Below are 17,391 nucleotides of genomic sequence, written 5' to 3'. Positions count from 1 at the left end.
AGTGTTTGACGAACAGGAATTATAATAATTGTAGGCTAATAAAAGCATTACAACGTAGGCCAATGACAAAACAAATGCTTTTGCCGTTGGTAAGGTGATCTCATAACAGCATGTAGAGTAACGTGTTTCTTTGACTTTTATTATATGGGCCCAAACCATAATAATATTTTCTGACAACATTTTTACTCCCGTTACACAACAAATATTAGGCTACCATTTACCCACCACTCATTCGATAGCTAAGCATGCTCGAAAGTAAATAGACCGGTAGCCTACAGTATAGAAGCTGCAATATTGCTGTGACTGAGATAGGAGCGCGACATTATAGCCTCTTTAATCTCAGAACCTATACCAAGACAGGAGATAGAAACACAATCATCTATTGACAAACTAAATATTGAACAACCATTATTATTTTGCATAGCGTCAGCTGTAGCATTTACTTTTAAATAGTTTGAAAAGGCAATCAATTATGCAGAATGCACTGCCAGTGTTTGGCACTCGCTATAGGCGATTAGTTTGCATTTTAGTTTGAAAAAGTCCCTGCAAAAGATCGAAACATTCTGCCCACACCTCTACAGAAATGTGATAAAATGTGCTACTGCACTTTCCAACATTTCCAAATCATACAGCAAGTGAGGGTGTTTTTGTTTCCATAAAATGTGAATTAATGGAGGACGTTTTCAGGCGGGTTTGTAGCGCTCTCTTTCACCAGCACACACATATAATAGATTATGTATCTGATTTATCAATGAAAACATGCGTATGTTGCGTGCGACAGTTTGATAAATCCCAATCATTTGTGGCGCACACATATCCTAGAATTTCCACGTACGCCAGAATTTAGTGAGACATTTACGCACGGTTGATAAATTAGGTCCCTGGGGGTTTGTACCGGTAATGTGAGCTGGTCAGGGAAACGCTAACCCCTAGACCTTTCATCTCAGTGGGTGTGTGCGTACAGTATGACGTAATGTTCAATCAAAACATTGGTAGACATTGTTTTATAGACATGTGCGCCATCTAGTGGTATATTACCTGAAATGCATGTTTTTTTGTATACGGAGGTTCTCTCCGTTTCTGATTACAGTCCAAACCTAGAGGAACACATCAGAGAACGATTAGAAAAAAAATCAGTCATCACAGAGAAAAACAAAAACATGTAAAAACAATCCGTTCACAAAAGGATGTACAGATACTTCCACCAGCCATCCAGGCCATCATTGGAAATGAGACGCTGTTCTTAATTCACCTGCCTGGTCAAAAAGTACAAATAGAAAATTATAAATACACCACAGTATGTCAATGTTTTGCCTCTAAACAAACTAACAGCAAACATACCGTGTCACTGTGGCTCAAGAGTAAACAGACAGCTGTACTTTGGAGTGGGTGAGAGTGTGTCCATGGTGTGTGTGTTTCTCTGCATTGGGCATTGTGTTACCAGAGTATCAGATCAGACAGGGATGGCAACAGTTTACCTATTCCTCCTCCTGTGTGTGATGCTGCTAGACTGCCGGCTGGGCTGGGGAGGTAAGTCCTGCTCTGACTGCTGATGGTTTCAGTAGGTTTCTCACTAGTAACATATTACTCTCTCAGTTCTACACCAGCCGTAACTAACAGCCATCTCCCTCTGGCTCTCCAGCTCCAGTGTTCCTGTCAGGCCAGGCAGCAGACAGTGTGCTGAGGAGACAGCGGCGTCACAACACAGGGGTGTTCGAGGAGATGTTATGGGGGAACCTGGAGAGAGAATGTCTGGAGGAGAGGTGTGACCTGGAGGAGGCCAGGGAAGCATTTGAGAATGAAGAGAAGACGGTGAGTGTGTGTGTGTGTGTGTGTGTGTGTGTGTGTGGTGGGGTTAGACTCCACCATGAATACGGTACTGTGTAATGAATGGGTTAACTTGTGATATTCTGAAGATTCTGTGTTTATTTTTCAGATGGAGTTTTGGTTCAGTTATGAAGGTGACTTTGCTTAATGATTAACTGTCGGGTTGGCACAGAGAGGATTAAGCTGTGACTCAGAGCTGTGTGTACTGTGTGGGTTTCAAACTGTAGCGTTTAGCAGTATTTGTGTTTGTATTTATTATGGATCCCCATTAGCTGCTGCCAAGGCAGCAGCTACTCTTCCTGGGGTCCAGCAAAATAAAGGTAGTTTATACAATTTTAAAACATTACAATACATTCACAGATTTCACAACACACTGTGTGCCCTCAGGCCCTTACTCCACCACTACCACATATCTACAGTACTAAATCCATGTGTATGTATAGTGTGTATGTTATCGTGTGTGTGTGTGTGTATATATATGAAACTTGGTGTAATGTAAATTGCGTCAATAATGCTCTGTTATGTCTCAGATGGGGACCAGTGTAAGTCGTCCCCCTGTCTTAACCAGGGCTCCTGTAAAGACCAGAAAGCATCCTACACCTGCAGCTGTCTACGAGGCTTCACTGGGACCAACTGTGAGATAGGTACAGTAATAATGACTTACTTGACTTATGCCATTGGCTCCTATAAGGAGCATAGGCCTTGACAAATGTCCTCCATTTCCCTCAGTTCGGGGCAGGTTTGTCCAGCTCAAACCAGTTGAGGAAGCTCTATGTAAACTCCGCCTGGACGTCACTCCTATAACATTGCCATAACACGGTTGTAAAACAACATGTTGGCCATAACAATCGCAACCATACTTACTTATTCTATTTGTTATATTATTTAACATGCCTCATCTCTTTAGATGTGGGTTGATGATGTGGGTTTCTCCCCACAGTAACGGCTAGACAGTGCGTGGTGAATAATGGAGAATGTATGCACTTCTGCGAGAGCCTGGGCACCTATGGGGCAGAGTGTAGCTGTGCAGAGGGCTACAAGCTGGCGCAGGATCGAGTCAACTGCAATCCTGAAGGTAGCCACAACATTCACACGTCTTGCTATACCTTTACCATAATCTTGCTAAAGTACTGTGTAGCAACATGTCATACAGTAGTGTGGTTACGACGTTACGACATTGGTGTAGAGTAACTTGGCGTAGTGTTACCAACCAGCCATCCTTATTTTGGATTTGTATGCCACCAGTGGAGTTCCCTTGTGGCAGAGACAGGCGGACTGTGATCACGGAAATGTCTAGATCATTACTCACCCTTAAGAACACAAGATCAGATGCCAACGTTACCACAACCCTCTCCCTCGCCCCAGCCAATACCACCAGGCCCCCCTTCGGAGAACTCAACACCAGAATACGTATTGTAGGTGGTGACACGGTCACCCCTGGAGATATCCCATGGCAGGTAAGACAGGGGAAATACCTAGATGCACTATGCACGGGTGAATGCATGTTTAAGCATCTCTGGGTCCTTGAAAAGAGCTTCATACAATCCATATATTATTATTACCATGTAAGGGCTGATATACAGTACCAGTCAAAAGTTTGGACACCTACACATTCAAAGGTTTTTCTTTATTTGTATTATTTTCTACATTGTAGAATAATAGTGAAGACATCAAAACAATAAAATAAAACATATGGAATCCTGTGGTAACCAAAAAAAGTGATAAACAAATCAAAATATATTTGCAATTTGAGATTCTTCAAAGTAGCCACCCATTGCCTTGATGACAGCTTTGCACACTCTTGGCATTCTCTCAACCAGCTTCATGAGGTAGTCACCTGGAATGCATTTCAATTAACAGGTGTGCCTTGTTAAAAGTGAATTTGTGGAATTTCTTTCCTTCTTAATGCGCTTGAGACTGTGGTGTTGTGACAAGGTAGGGTGGTATACAGAATATAGCCTTATTTGGTAAAAGACCAAGTCCATATTATGGCAAGAACAGCTCAAATAAGCAAAGAGAAACAACAGTCCATCATTACTTTAAGACATGAAGGTCAGTCAATTCAGAACATTTCAAGAACTTTGAAAGTTTCTTCAAGTGCAGATGCAAAAGCCATCAAGAGCTATGATGAAACTGTCTCTCATGAGGACCGCCACAGGAAAGGAAAACCCAGTTACCTCTGCTGCAGAGGTTCATTAGAGTTACAAGCCTCAGAAATTACATCCCAAATAAATTCTTCAGAGTTCAAGTAACAGATACATCTCAACATCAACTGTTCAGAGGAGACTGCTTGAATCAGGCCTTCATGGTCAAATTGCTGCAAAGAAACTATTACTAAAGGACACCAATAAGAAGAAGAGACTTGCTTGGGCCAAGAAACATGAGCAATGGACATTAGACCAGTGGAAATCTGTCCTTTGGTCTGATGAGTCCAAATTTGAGATTTTTGGTTCCAACCGCTATGTCTTTGTGAGACTCAGAATAGGTGAACGGATGATATCCGCATGTGTGGTTCCCACCGTGAAGCATGGAGGTGGTGGTGTGATGGTGCTTTGCTGGTGACACTGTCTGATTTATTTAGAATTCAAGGCACACTAAACCAGCATGGCTACCACAGCATTCTGCAGCGATACACCATCCCATCTGGTTTAAGCTTAGTGGGACTATCAATTGTTTTTTAACAGGACAATGACCCAAAACACACCTCCTAGCTATTTGACCAAGAAGGAGAGTGGTGGAGTGCTGTATCAGATGACCTGGCCTCCAAAATCACCCAACCTCAACCCAATTGAGATGGTTTGAGATGAGTTAGACCACAGAGTGAAGGAAAAGCAGCCAACAAGTGCTCAGCATATGTGGGAACTCCTTCAAGACTGTAGGAAAAACATTCAAGGTAAAGCTGGTTGAGAGAATGCCAAGATTGTGCAAAGCTGTCATCAAGGCAAAGGGTGGCTACTTTGAAGAATCTAAAATATATTTTGATTTGTTTAACACTTTTTTGGTTACTACATGATTCCATGGGTGTTATTTAATAGTTGTGATGTATTCCCTATTGTTCTACAATGTAGAAAATAGTAAAAATTAAGAAACTCTTGAGCGAGTCGGTGTGTCCAAACTTTTGACTGGTGCTGTATGTAACGGGCTCTCCCTGCTCTCTACTCCCCCAGGCAGCTCTGGTGCAGAGGCCCAGTGGTCAGGTGTTCTGTGGGGGCTCTATCCTCAGTCAGTTGTGGGTCATCACTGCTGCCCACTGTCTGGTGGAGGGACAGCAGGGATCTTTCTTCGTCAGAGTGGGTAAGGCACAATTCCGGTTTGTTTTTTTAAGCTCAGCTACCGTGCGTTCTCACTACTTTACACAGGAGCGTGTTCATAGGTGTATGATTTGTATCTATTTCATTGTGTCTATGACTAAAACTAAATTCTCTACTAGGATGATTCATATTGATTGATTACAGATGGATTACTTGATTGCTTAATTTAGTTATTGTACCTCTCCAGGGGAGCATAACATCAATGACAATGAGGGCACGGAACAGGACCACGAGGTGTCGAAGCAGTACAAACATCCACTCTACGACTCCCAGCAGAGTCTGTACAACCATGATATCGCCCTGCTGCGCCTGCACAACCCCATCACATTCTCCTCCCATGCCAGACCCATTTGCCTGGGGCCCAAGGTCTTCGCCGAGGACCTGGTGAAGGATCAGTCCCCGGCTACGGTCAGCGGCTGGGGTCGCACACGCTTCCAGGGGGCCACGTCTCACTTACTACAGAAGGTAGAGGTGCCATTTACAGAGAGGACGTCGTGTAAGGATAGCAGTAGTGCCCGTATCACCAAGTATATGTTCTGTGCCGGCTATGCTCACGTGGCCAAAGACTCGTGCCAGGGGGACAGCGGGGGTCCCCATACCAACCGTTACCATGACACCTGGTTCCTTACAGGGATAGTGAGCTGGGGGGAGGAGTGTGCCAAGGATGGGAAGTATGGGGTATACACCAGAGTGTCACATTACTATAGATGGATACGTCACGTTATGTCAGTGACCAAGCGCGTGCTGCATGACATCCTGGATGACTAACCCCTGACCTTTGACCCTCAGGGCCCACGCTGGCTTTTTTTGTTCAAGGTTTTTATGGGGGTTCAGGAGATGTGTCCGTTTTGTATTCAAAGAGAGAGCATCGTCTTACCTCCATCTGCTGGTGAAGAAAAGCTTTAGAGGATATAGACCTGTATGGCGAACAGATGCTTATGCCTACTGAACATTTATTATGCTTATTCAGAAAACAAAAACGATAATTTACTGGCAAATGGGTGTATGCAAGCAACTAACACTGCTTTATGGTATTCTACTATAGAAAAAAAAAAAACTCTAAGGCGCAGAACAAACCTGTATTATTTCAATAAATACTTTATTTGGTCTATATACAATACTGAAGCTGTATAAAAAAAGCAGCCAATCAACAACGATGACTGTAGAACAATAATAAAAACCTGAAACCTGCCATGTTCAGTCAATATTCAGTTAGCCATGCTATGTTCTCTTATGAGAAACACTTAGCAACAAGCTTACAGCGCTTGTCAAAGACGCACAGCATTTTCAAGCATATTTCTGTCTCTACTTTTGAACATCACAGTTCAGTGCAAAATGTGCAGAATGTTGGAGCCCAAAAAAAGAAAACCCAGCTAATTCTGCCATATGAGGAGAGAAACCCATTGATGCGATGCGCAGCAGTCAAACAGGTCTCCGTTAAGGGCACATAGACATCATTTTACTGGGCTGCACTGTTGCTTACTGCCGCGAAGGAACAACTTGATAGCAAAATTAATTAATTAATTAATTAATTAATAAGAAGACATTAGTAGTGTGGAGCTGTGCTCCCGCTGTTTTCCTGGCTCATTTCCACATCAAACGCAGCATATCAAAGGCAGGCCTCCGACTGGGGCCTTGATTTGATGTAGTAAATTCATATAAGTCCGCAATCAATATTTAATTAAGCGTTCGACATAGCGGGTATATTTCATGTTTGCTGTATGATCCTGTTTAATGGGAAGCCTAAGATTAATTGCAAGGCCGTGGAGGAGACGAGTAGAGGAAGAGAGAGAGTGCCATATTTCTCCCTTTCTCTTGATCCAGCTCTCTCTCGCTCCATTTTGTGCTGTCACGGGCAGAGGGCTGCTCACACCGGGGAGACAGAGTGAAATCCTGGGGAGAATGACATCAGTCTTTGCTGGCGCCACGCTGGTAGTCGCTCTTCCCCATATCACTATAGACCTGAGGAAGTATTCTTCTATCAACCACCGTCACCTCACAAGATGTCGGAATTTACCATCCGTGACATCTTAATTTTTATTGGGGCGGTGTGTCTCCTCTCCATTGACACACACTGAGCCTCGGAAATAAAATTGAAAAATAATAGGTAGGAATCAGGAAAATATGAAGGAGGTATTGCGTTCATGGAGAGCTCAATTTCTCTAGAGCCTTTGAAAATGTAGTAAAGCTTTCAGCTTGTTTTCTCTTATAAGCATTGATAAAGTGCCAGTTGAGTAGAGGTCTGATGTGAGGTAGAAGCAAGACTGCGTTTGATATTGCGGAGCAAACAGTACATTTATCAAAGAGGAGCTCGATTCCAACATTGCAGGAATAAAAAGGCATTATGGCACGGCACGTTTTGGCATTTCAACTCTTGGAGAGCTAAGGGTGCCTTAAGGAACAAGACAGGACGGATACCTAAACAACACGAGCATGTAGAATAAATGAACGTCAACAAACAATAGACCAACATTCAAGTATACACATCAAAAATGAATTACATAGCTATGTACAAAAGTCTCTTTTTAAGAAATGTTTCAGGCGAAAACCCGGATTATTATGACGCATAAGAACACACATAAACATAGAAACACCAACTGCATTCTCACTGATTAGCCATGACGGTCAAGAATCCCTCAGAGCTGGAGTCCATGGATGTAATCCAGCTACAGCAGCCCAACAGAAAAGCCCATTGGCTGGGTCTAAGAGGAAGTGGGGGATTGAATTTTAAGTCCCAAACCTTTTCACATGTCCCTTGTCCTTCACCAAACTGTGTGCCTTTGTGCTGGTAGAACCCTGTGCTGTCTAAAGTGTTTGGAGGGTAACATTCATAAAGTGTGTCCACTGTCCATCATGGAGAGCAAAAAAAACCAGGTCCTCATGTTACTTGCCCAGAAAAATGTCAATCAAAAATCCAGATCTAAAACTCGTGTCCTTCTTCAATTGGCTAGTTGTCTCTAATCGTGGCCAATCAGAGCACTTTGAGGAAGCAGAGTTTAAGATATTCCATCAGTCATGACCTCACAATGTCTAATGGAAAACAGTCTGTCTTTTCAGTCTGTCAATCTTTGTAGAGGTCCAACAAAAAGGTGTGCTATTGCTGCCTTCCAATGCTCCTCCAAAGTGGGAAATAGGAGGTTCCGACTAACCACTTTCCCAGTTCCCGCGAGCACTTGAAGACAGCATTTTTCCTCTAAGGGGAGCTGAGCTTTCTGGCCTTCAGATTCCCTGGATCTGCATAAACGATAGGAGACACAAATGATTCAAACAAACCCATCTAATGAGCTACATGTCAGAGAGGAGGATTGAGAGTACAAATGGCTTTAGAAACCTCTTCCTCTGTACTGTAACACTAACCTTACCTCCTAGTCTAGTGGACTGTCCTCTACTGCTGTTTCCCAGAATCATGTGCAGGTTGGGGACTGGGATGATCCCCTCCTGTCTGCGACTCAGGTTCTTCACCAGCCTGGAGATGGAGTGAGGGAGGGAGGCTTTAGAGGAGTTAAAGGCCCAGTGCAGTCAAAAACGTGATATTGCTGTTTCTCATTAAACAAAGACAAGAGGTTCGAATATTACTGAGAAATTGTAATAAGGCCATTTTAGTGTTAGAGCTGTTTGAAAAAAAGTTTTGGCCTGCCTGGTGACAACACCAGGGGGTCAATTAGTTAATAGGTCATTAAGAAATAGAGTTCCAAGCCCCTCTGCCAATAACAGATAGTTTTGTTACCCCTCCCCACTCAGACCAATCTCAGACAGTCCTAGCAACATTCTTGCTTGAGAAATTGCTCATTGCTAAGAAGCAAATGTATTTCTTTGACCATTTTAATTGAAAACAATTAATATTGAGATACAAACAGCTGCATTGGACCTTTAAGGTGAAGGGCAGGACACACGATAATGAAATTGGCGGAGCGCAGAAGATAACCCGCTGGGTGTTGACGAATGGTGGCCATTCAACATGTAGAATTGTTGAGAAATGAAAATAAAATGGTAGCCGATAGGACTGCCACACGCTGCTTTTAGGACTGCCATAGGACTGCCATTTGCAACCAACTTTACCACCAGACAAATGACACTGTCGACACTCACCAGTGGCCTTCGCTGTCCTCGTGCTGCAGCTGGATGACATCACCGCTCTTGATGGTGAGGTCATCTGGGCCGTATCGTGAACATTCAGCCAAGGCCTTATATCTGCCTGGAGCCTGGGAGGACAGACAATTCTGTTAGACTAGGAGAAGGATATGTGCAACTGTAGCCTAATAGAGTATGCCTTTTAAACGTGTAGTGTACACTTTAAACGTAGGGAGCTTGAAGAGGTTCCTTTAACCTTTCTGATAAGCATATTTAAGGTCCTGGGTAAGGAAGGAGACCACACAGTGTGTTAGTGTTTAAATACGAATGAGTGGTTGTATTGATGTTGTAGAGAACCCATCTCACCAGCTGAGCAGCGTCCTCCTCCTCGGTGTCTGACGGCTGAGAGGGGTCCTCACCTCCACCCCACTCCTCCAGACCCTCACAGATGTCTACTGAGTGAGGCGCCCCGGGCCAGCCTGGAAATTACACACATTTTGCTCGTCTCTCCTTATATAGTGCCTTAATGATGTACCAGAAATACCCAAAGTAAATACGTGGTAACTATAGCGATAAATTACAATTAAAAACGGAGTGATTGACAATCAAATTATATATTTTTTCTAAACTGTAGAGTATTGCGTTATTATTCCAGATTTTATATCAATACTGTGACTCCCAAGTATCGATTTGTAATGTTAGCTATCGCTAGTGCACTGTACCAGCGATAACACTGCAGGATGTATCATCCTAAAGTTTGTTCTCCATCTTCTTTCTAAAATGTTTAAATGGTTTTGAGAACTTTTACCTTCAAAACAAATTTTCGCATGGCTTTCTCTTGGAACATCGAATCGCAAAAAAAGATATAATCTTTATACATATAGAATTGCAATACATATGGTATCGGCACCTAAGTATTATTATAATATTGTATCTTGAGATCGCTGACAAATCCCAGCCCTACTTTTCCCTCCCAGAGTTCCTCCATGTGAAATACCTGCATCTTTAGGGGAACCGGGATTGCAATTGTATTAATACCCACATAAATCCAATGTGAATTCAGAGGAGTTTCATGTACCATCTCTCATGACCCAATAACCATAACTACAAATAGTTACCAAGTATTTACTTTATTATGTTATGGCTATAGACAGGCGAGTTGCTTAGAAACAAAACCGATGCGTGCGCAATTTAGGGGCAAAACAACTGTCAACTCAAAAGGATTATTGACCACATATGAACTGTATTTCATCTCCAAATGTTTATTGAAAACATACATTTCCACAATAACCACTAGTTGTCTCTCAAATACATCGTTACAGTTGTTGGTTAGCTAGCTAGCGAATTTTCGCCATATTAGCATACAGGTGACATAAGTCAAAACACCTCAAAACAAGACATGGTATCAATAACAAGATACAACTATCTGAAACAAGAGACCTACTATTCCCCACATGGCAGCCTCTTGTTGCTAGCTATCTGACCGTTCAAAATCATAACACCACGAGGCCTTCTGCCCCATTGATGCGAGTGCATCATTTTGGTGAAGTTGTCTGGCAACCGGTCTACTGTACATGTATGGGGTGGTGGTGTACTCACTGCGTCGGTTGCGCCGGTGTTGAGGGGAGTGGGACTGGGGGTCTGGACTGCTCCTCCCTGACTCAGTGTCCTCTGAGCTGATCGACGCCCTCTGCTGTTTGCTGTGGGAGAGACAACACGACACAAACCATTTGTATACATTTTAATTTAACCTTTATTTATCTAGACTTAATCAATTAACGAAATCATGCTCCAGGTAGAAGCTGCCCTTAGCCACAGATCTAACCTTTACTCATTTCGGAGGAACATCTGATCCTTGATCTGTGGCTATGGGCAACTTCTTCAACTTCTCAAACTCATCTCACACCACCATGATGACCTTTCAGACGCCAGCCAAACAGCCCATAGCGCAGCAAAACAGAGTACAGCGACCAAGTGCAACCAAGTTCACACTGAGACAGATGTTGGCGCATGGAAAGATCTGGTCTCGATTTAAGATCCGAGTTCATCAGTGTATTAGGTGGTCTATATTTTGGGTTTGAAATAACTACTATATTTAGTGACATTTCAGTTATATTCGATCTCAAAAAGCGAGCCCCATCTTAGAAGCGGTTCTAGTGCTGGAAACATGAGGAAATCAACATGTTTTGTGTTTATTTGTTTTGCATTCCATGCTAAATTGAAAATCCCATGCAAAGATGGGTGCAGTCATTTGGGGTAAGATGCCTGAGATGGAAGGCCTGTTGGGACATTGGTCTCTCAAGACATGAAAAGTGCATCTGGCGATTTATGAGCCGAATGGAGTCTGCTATTAAATGGGTAGCAGATGACGGTCAGTATGCAAACACAGCAGCCCTGTGGGTGGTTTAGGTCCCCAAGCTGGGCCATGCCGAGCCTGGCCGAGGCATGCAGAGCTGGGCTGAGTTTACCACTGAGCGTCAGGGCGGGTCAGTGGCGCTGGGGGCGGGGGCGGTTGGGGGGGCGGGGCCGGGGGCGTTGCCGGGGGCTTCGAGGGTGTGGACTCCGGGAGCGCAGACACTGAAAGACATTGGCGGACAGCGAGACAAAGTCCAGCCCCGGCAGACAGCCCTTAGGAGCCCCTCCGGACGGCCGCACACCCCTGCAGGGGGAGGGGAGGAAGGAGGGGAGGAGGGGGGAGGACAGCAACCAGACAGCAAAGGAGAGAGTGGAGCATTCACACACATCTTCTCTTCACACACCACCTCCTTAACCTCCTTCCCCTCATTTTCTATTTCCCAGCTTTATACCTGCTTGTTGATATGCTCCCCAACACCACATATCATAACTGTCTCAACAGGTCACATAACTGCCTGCCACACTCACACCATCAGCTGGGGAGCTGCTGTGTCCTACACCCAACGTACCTCTCAGACAAGGGCGGAGACAGTTGAATGTGGTCTGGCATCTGGTTGTTGACACAATGCTCATCTGAGAGAAAAAAAGAGAACCAGAGAGGAGATGTCTGAGATGATTTAAACCAACTCTTTGTTGGGTGTGCTTTGGAGAGGGATGTGAGTGACGTCCAAAACCTTTGAGGAGTTTCTGCTGGTTGGTGAGGATCCTTCGCAGATCATTGAGCCAAGCCATCTTAACCTCCACTGTGTTGGCCTGGGAGATAAGATTACAACAGTCAATGTATGGTAACAAAACGCAATAAGATAGACAGAATACTTTTTTTTTGTGAAGACATTATATTTGCATCTCACAGGCATGATTTCAAAATGGCACCACAGTAACAAAACACATATTTCACTGTAACAATGCATAACAAATCATAACATGGCATAAAGTTGACAACAAAGAAGGCACAACAAAGAACAGAACAACACGCAGATGACAAACAAGTCAGAGGGTGGTGGTTGTTGTCTCGAGTCCTTGTGTGGTGAACATACGCCGCTTCTGGGTGGCATGAATAATTTCAACAGTCATTCCACAAAGTAGAGGTAGTCCTTACCTGAACTAAGTACACCTCCTCTCTGCCACTGTACCAGATCTCAAACTTTTTCACATCTCCCTTGACGTTCTCTGTAATCCCCACCGCACTCATCTGTCAGGACACACACACACACTGACTGTTACATACACATACTGATTGAACCTGGGGCCTACAAGCACACGTCAGCTACATGCTATACGTCTGGCCCGCTGGCCCACACACCTCTGTGTGACGGCAGGAAGCTCAGGGGCTCAGTAATAAATCAAGAGGAGAACATCTGGTGGTGTGACACCATCCGCCATGCCCTGTGCATATTAACACACACACACTCGCCTTGACACACAAACCAAAACAAGCATCCCACTGGAGACCGTTCCGAAAGGCAGCACATGTCAGAGAGTACCGCCTTCACACACACACACACACACACACACACACACACACACACACACACACACCTTGAGACAGTGCTTGAAGCTGTAGGAGGGGGTCTTGTCTGCACCCTCTCCATGCTCCTCCCTGCGCTTGCAGAAGAGCAGGGCTCTCTCGTACAGGAACAGGTGTCTCTGCATGGGCTTGAAGCGGGCCAGCTCCTTCATACGGGTGGGGCCTTTCTTATGGCTGATCCACACACTGAAGGAGCCCTGCATCAGCACCCGGCCCAGGTCAGACAACTCTCCCTGGGTGAACAATACACAGACTGATCCCGTCTCTGACCCTTACACAGTTCAACACATAGGTACTGGTTTAGTTAGTTCATCTAATGCTACACATACTGACAGAATTGTATAAATTGCCAATATACTGTATGCTATGATTAGATTTCAAACCACTTTGCTGTACAGTGTCAGCAGCACAGGGCTGAAGCACCAGGAGGCCCCACCTGGTAGCCTGTGATGGCGATCTGATGCATGGAGTCATTGACTGACTTGAGGAGGTCCAGCATGGCTGCTAGCGCTCCCTGTAGCTCCGAGGTCCCCTCACAGCCTCCTGGACTGTACTTCAGTAGCTCCTAAAGCACGCACACACGCACACACACACACACACCAATCAATGTCTGGTACACATCAATATCTGATCAAAGTTGAAATCCCAAATTCTCCAGCTGTACTATAAAATAATAGATGTGTTGCGCGTAAGATTTTCCTTATTTTGTCGTTTAACAGGGACTAACACAGCAAAGAAAACTGGTAGCAGTCCCCATTAACCAGATGGGATTTCTCTGTCATTTAATCTGTAATCCCTAATGTCATGCATTCAATTCATTGAAATGAATGTCCCACTGTAGAGCTAGGTTATGTAAGACTGCTGTTGCCATTTACAGGATTTGGGGACATTGAATTATGATAAAGGTTCCGCATAGTTTTATCTAGTATAGACGCTGCAATAGTGGCATGGTGTGCTGTGTAGAGGTGTGTGTGTCATACCTTCAGTAGTAGCTGGTACTTGGTAAGGCGTTGTACTGGTTTCAGCAGGTAAGAATCCAGGCCCAGTTTGTGCTCCAGCTTCTTCTGACACTCCTGTGGAATATGTCGAGGAGGGACAAGATTGGGAAGGCTTTAATACTGCTTTACCACAACAGTGAATCTATTTAAAATGATATGTGATTTTGTATCATTAAAAAAAAGAATATCGCTATCAATAGAGAGCAGTAGTGGGCTGACAGACAGAAACATTTCTTCACCTGGAAAAAGGCACAGTCTGAGAACTGCCTCCATAAGGACTCTGAGCGAGACTTATTCTGACAGTAACACTCATACACCTGGAAATTCTCCTTCTGGAAATACACACACACATTTCCAATGACACACCATCCATGCAAGACAAACACACACATTCTGTAGGTAAAGACATTGTTCAGAAACAACCACAGACATGTACACACACACACACACACACACACACACACACACACTATAGACTTTCCTCACCCGCTCCAGAAAGCAGGCCCCTACTCCCTCTGGGGTCTCCAGGCAGCCCTCCAGGTCCTGCAGGAACACCCTGTCGAAGCAAGAGTCAGAGGTCAAAGGTCACAGACAGGTCAAGTCAATAGGTCATACCCTAACCACACACAGCAGCAACCATCACCACACAGTCAGCCTCACAGTAGGCCCCTATCCTGCCCTCCTCCATAGTTAATGACTGGGGTCACCCACACAGCCGTGCCACTGAGCCCCCTGTGTCTGCCAGTTTCCTCTCTCATTGGCATAATCAAATGCTTGTTTGAGCAACTCACATTTAACACCAGTTAGAGGCGCTCTAATTGGCTTCGGGCCTCATGCAGTCATTCAATTAAGCCATTCAGCCCAGCAGGGGAGCAGGCCCAGCAGGCAGGAGATAGAAAATGCAGATCACAGAAGGCTGCTCACAATAATAATGGCCGTAACGGAGCTAATGGAATGGCATCAAACTCATGGAAACCATATGTCTGATGTACTATACCATTCCACTGATTCTACTCCCGTTATTACCACTAGCCCATCCTCCCCAATTAAGGTGCCACCAACCTCCTGTGATACAGACAGAGCCACTAATAAACATTTGAACTAACTCACACAGCTGGATAGAGGAAACTGGCTAGTATACTGAACAAAAATAAACACAACATGCAACAATTTCAAAGATTTTACTGAGTTACAGTTCATATCAGGAAATCAGTCAATATAAATAAACTAGGCCCTAATCTATGGATTTAACATGACTGGGAATACAGATTCGCATCTGTTGGTCACAGATACTTTAAGAGAAATGGACCTCACAATGGGCCTCAGAATTCCATCACGGTATTTCTGTGCGTTTCAATTGCCATTGATAAAATGCAATTGTGTTCATTGTCACGTGGTCCACAGTTGTAAGGCAGGTTGGACGGACTGCCAAATTCTCTAAAACGATGTTGGTGGCGGCTTATGGTAGAGAAATTAACATAAAATTCTCTGGCAACACCTGCAGTCAGCATGCCAATTGCACGCTCCCTCAAAATGTGAGAAATCTGTGGCATTGTGTTGTGCGACAAAACTGCACCTGTGTAATGATCATGCTGTTTAATCAGCCTTTTGATATGCCACACCTGTCAGGTGGATAGATTATCTTGGCAAAGGAGAAATGCTCACTAACAGGTATATAAACCAATTTGTGCACAACATTTGAGAGAAATACACCTTTTTTGGTTGTTTTTAAGATGAAGCATTAGATCATAGAGGCTATGTGGATGCAATGATTGGTTCAATCTCACAGTTCATTGAGGCTCCAAATGCTTATGGAAAACAACATTAATGACTGCTCACAGGTTAATGACAGTGCGGATCCTTCCTCTAAACCACAGGATGTATACGGTTTGTTTGTGTGTGTGTGTGTGTACGGTGTGTGTGTCCTTGCCTGCTGTGGAAGTTGTAGATCTCAGGCATGTTTCCAAAAAGGATGTCTTTCTTACTTTGAAGGATGGGGGGCAGGAGCCCTGAAAGGCCTGGGTTCTCCATCTCTCCCCTGTATCCCTACGAGCATATACACATACATCAGTATAGAGAACTCTCTCTCTAGTAATCCAGAAATGGTGAAAGGGTGCTGTGCATCTTCTCACCAGCAGCACTGACAGCAGCTCCTCCACATAGACTCTCTCCGTCTCGATTAGCTCCCTCATCACATGACTGTGGAGACACAGGGCCAGAGGGCCTCATTAGTATTATGTCTGAACATAAGGAATCAGGAAGACTACAGAGGGATTATACAGAGGATGAGTAGACAGACCGTTTGAGAAGGTCTGGGCTGTCCTCTCCCTCCAGGCTGGAGAGCAGGGAGCTCCTATTCTCCTGGTAGTCATGCATCACCTCGATCTGAGACAGACAGGTCACACAGAGACAACCAGGATTAACATCCTCAGATAACACAGATTAAAGAAGGAAATCCACCTCGAGCCTTTACGACTACCGAATGATTACTAACTTTAATGTAAACATCACAGCTGTACTGTTGCCACGGTGACATTCATAGTGAGGTGTGTGAACTGCGACAGCATTCAAAGTTCTTTCTCCACTGTGGTTATTCACTTTCTTTCATTTCTCCACGTTTACGTCATCCTTTCCTCCATCTCACCTTTCTGGAGCCGGGGCTTTTCCGTGACGTCCTCTTCCCAGGAAGTGACAGATCGAAGGAGAACTTCAAACCGTCGACCCCTGCAAAAGATTACCTCTCAGGTCAAGATGATAATGATGTACGTTTCGATAAAACACAAGACCTGTCTGGATAACATGTTAATAATGCTGATAAAACACAAGACCTGTCTGGATAACATGTTAATAATGATGATAAATCCCAAGACCTGTCTGGATAACATGTTAATAATGCTGATAAAACCCAAGACCTGTCTGGATAACATGTTAATAATGCTGATAAAACGCAAGACCTGCCTGGATAACATGTTAATAATGCTGATAAAACACAAGACCTGTCTGGATAACATGTTAATAATGCTGATAAAACACAAGACCTGTCTGGATAACATTAATAATGCTGATAAAACACAAGACCTGTCTGGATAACATGTTAATAATGCTGATAAAACACAAGACCTGTCTGGATAACATGTTAATAATGCTGATAAAACACAAGACCTGTCTGGATAACATGTTAATAATGCTGATAAAACACAAGACCTGTCTGGATAACATGTTAATAATGACGATAAAACAC

General features: G+C 44.1%; 2 protein-coding genes across 3 annotated transcripts in view; one reads left to right on the top strand and one right to left on the bottom strand.

The window, feature by feature from the left end:
• The first annotated feature begins 1,407 nt into the window (after positions 1 to 1,407).
• On the top strand, positions 1,408 to 6,329 carry f9a (coagulation factor IXa). Its single transcript, XM_029771075.1, has 8 exons — positions 1,408 to 1,530; positions 1,643 to 1,812; positions 1,937 to 1,961; positions 2,358 to 2,471; positions 2,768 to 2,902; positions 3,073 to 3,284; positions 4,995 to 5,121; positions 5,326 to 6,329. The coding sequence occupies exons 1-8, from the start codon at positions 1,464 to 1,466 to the stop codon at positions 5,904 to 5,906; spliced, it is 1,431 nt and encodes a 476-aa protein (XP_029626935.1). The 5' UTR covers positions 1,408 to 1,463; the 3' UTR covers positions 5,907 to 6,329.
• LOC115205278 (proto-oncogene DBL) overlaps positions 6,224 to 17,391 on the bottom strand; it is a 39,312-nt gene continuing 28,144 nt past the window's right edge. The window contains exons 14-30 of one of the 2 annotated variants that reach the window (XM_029771073.1): positions 16,795 to 16,874; positions 16,450 to 16,535; positions 16,283 to 16,349; positions 16,081 to 16,196; positions 14,637 to 14,706; positions 14,390 to 14,482; positions 14,133 to 14,225; positions 13,589 to 13,717; positions 13,164 to 13,385; positions 12,724 to 12,816; positions 12,299 to 12,377; positions 12,134 to 12,197; positions 10,809 to 10,909; positions 9,576 to 9,688; positions 9,228 to 9,340; positions 8,501 to 8,604; positions 6,224 to 8,372 (exon numbers count right to left, since the gene is read on the bottom strand). In XM_029771073.1, coding sequence (XP_029626933.1) covers positions 8,332 to 8,372; positions 8,501 to 8,604; positions 9,228 to 9,340; positions 9,576 to 9,688; positions 10,809 to 10,909; positions 12,134 to 12,197; positions 12,299 to 12,377; positions 12,724 to 12,816; positions 13,164 to 13,385; positions 13,589 to 13,717; positions 14,133 to 14,225; positions 14,390 to 14,482; positions 14,637 to 14,706; positions 16,081 to 16,196; positions 16,283 to 16,349; positions 16,450 to 16,535; positions 16,795 to 16,874 — 1,664 coding nt within the window. In that variant the 3' untranslated portion in view covers positions 6,224 to 8,331. Of the gene's footprint in view, positions 8,373 to 8,495; positions 8,605 to 9,227; positions 9,341 to 9,575; positions 9,689 to 10,808; positions 10,910 to 12,133; positions 12,198 to 12,298; positions 12,378 to 12,723; positions 12,817 to 13,163; positions 13,386 to 13,588; positions 13,718 to 14,132; positions 14,226 to 14,389; positions 14,483 to 14,636; positions 14,707 to 16,080; positions 16,197 to 16,282; positions 16,350 to 16,449; positions 16,536 to 16,794; positions 16,875 to 17,391 lie in introns of both variants that reach the window. The other variant, XM_029771074.1, reaches the window with a different exon arrangement.

The sequence above is a fragment of the Salmo trutta genome, chromosome 13 (assembly GCF_901001165.1).
Source record: "Salmo trutta chromosome 13, fSalTru1.1, whole genome shotgun sequence".
Classification (NCBI taxonomy): domain Eukaryota; kingdom Metazoa; phylum Chordata; class Actinopteri; order Salmoniformes; family Salmonidae; genus Salmo; species Salmo trutta.
This window is presented reverse-complemented; position numbering and strand designations above follow the sequence as displayed.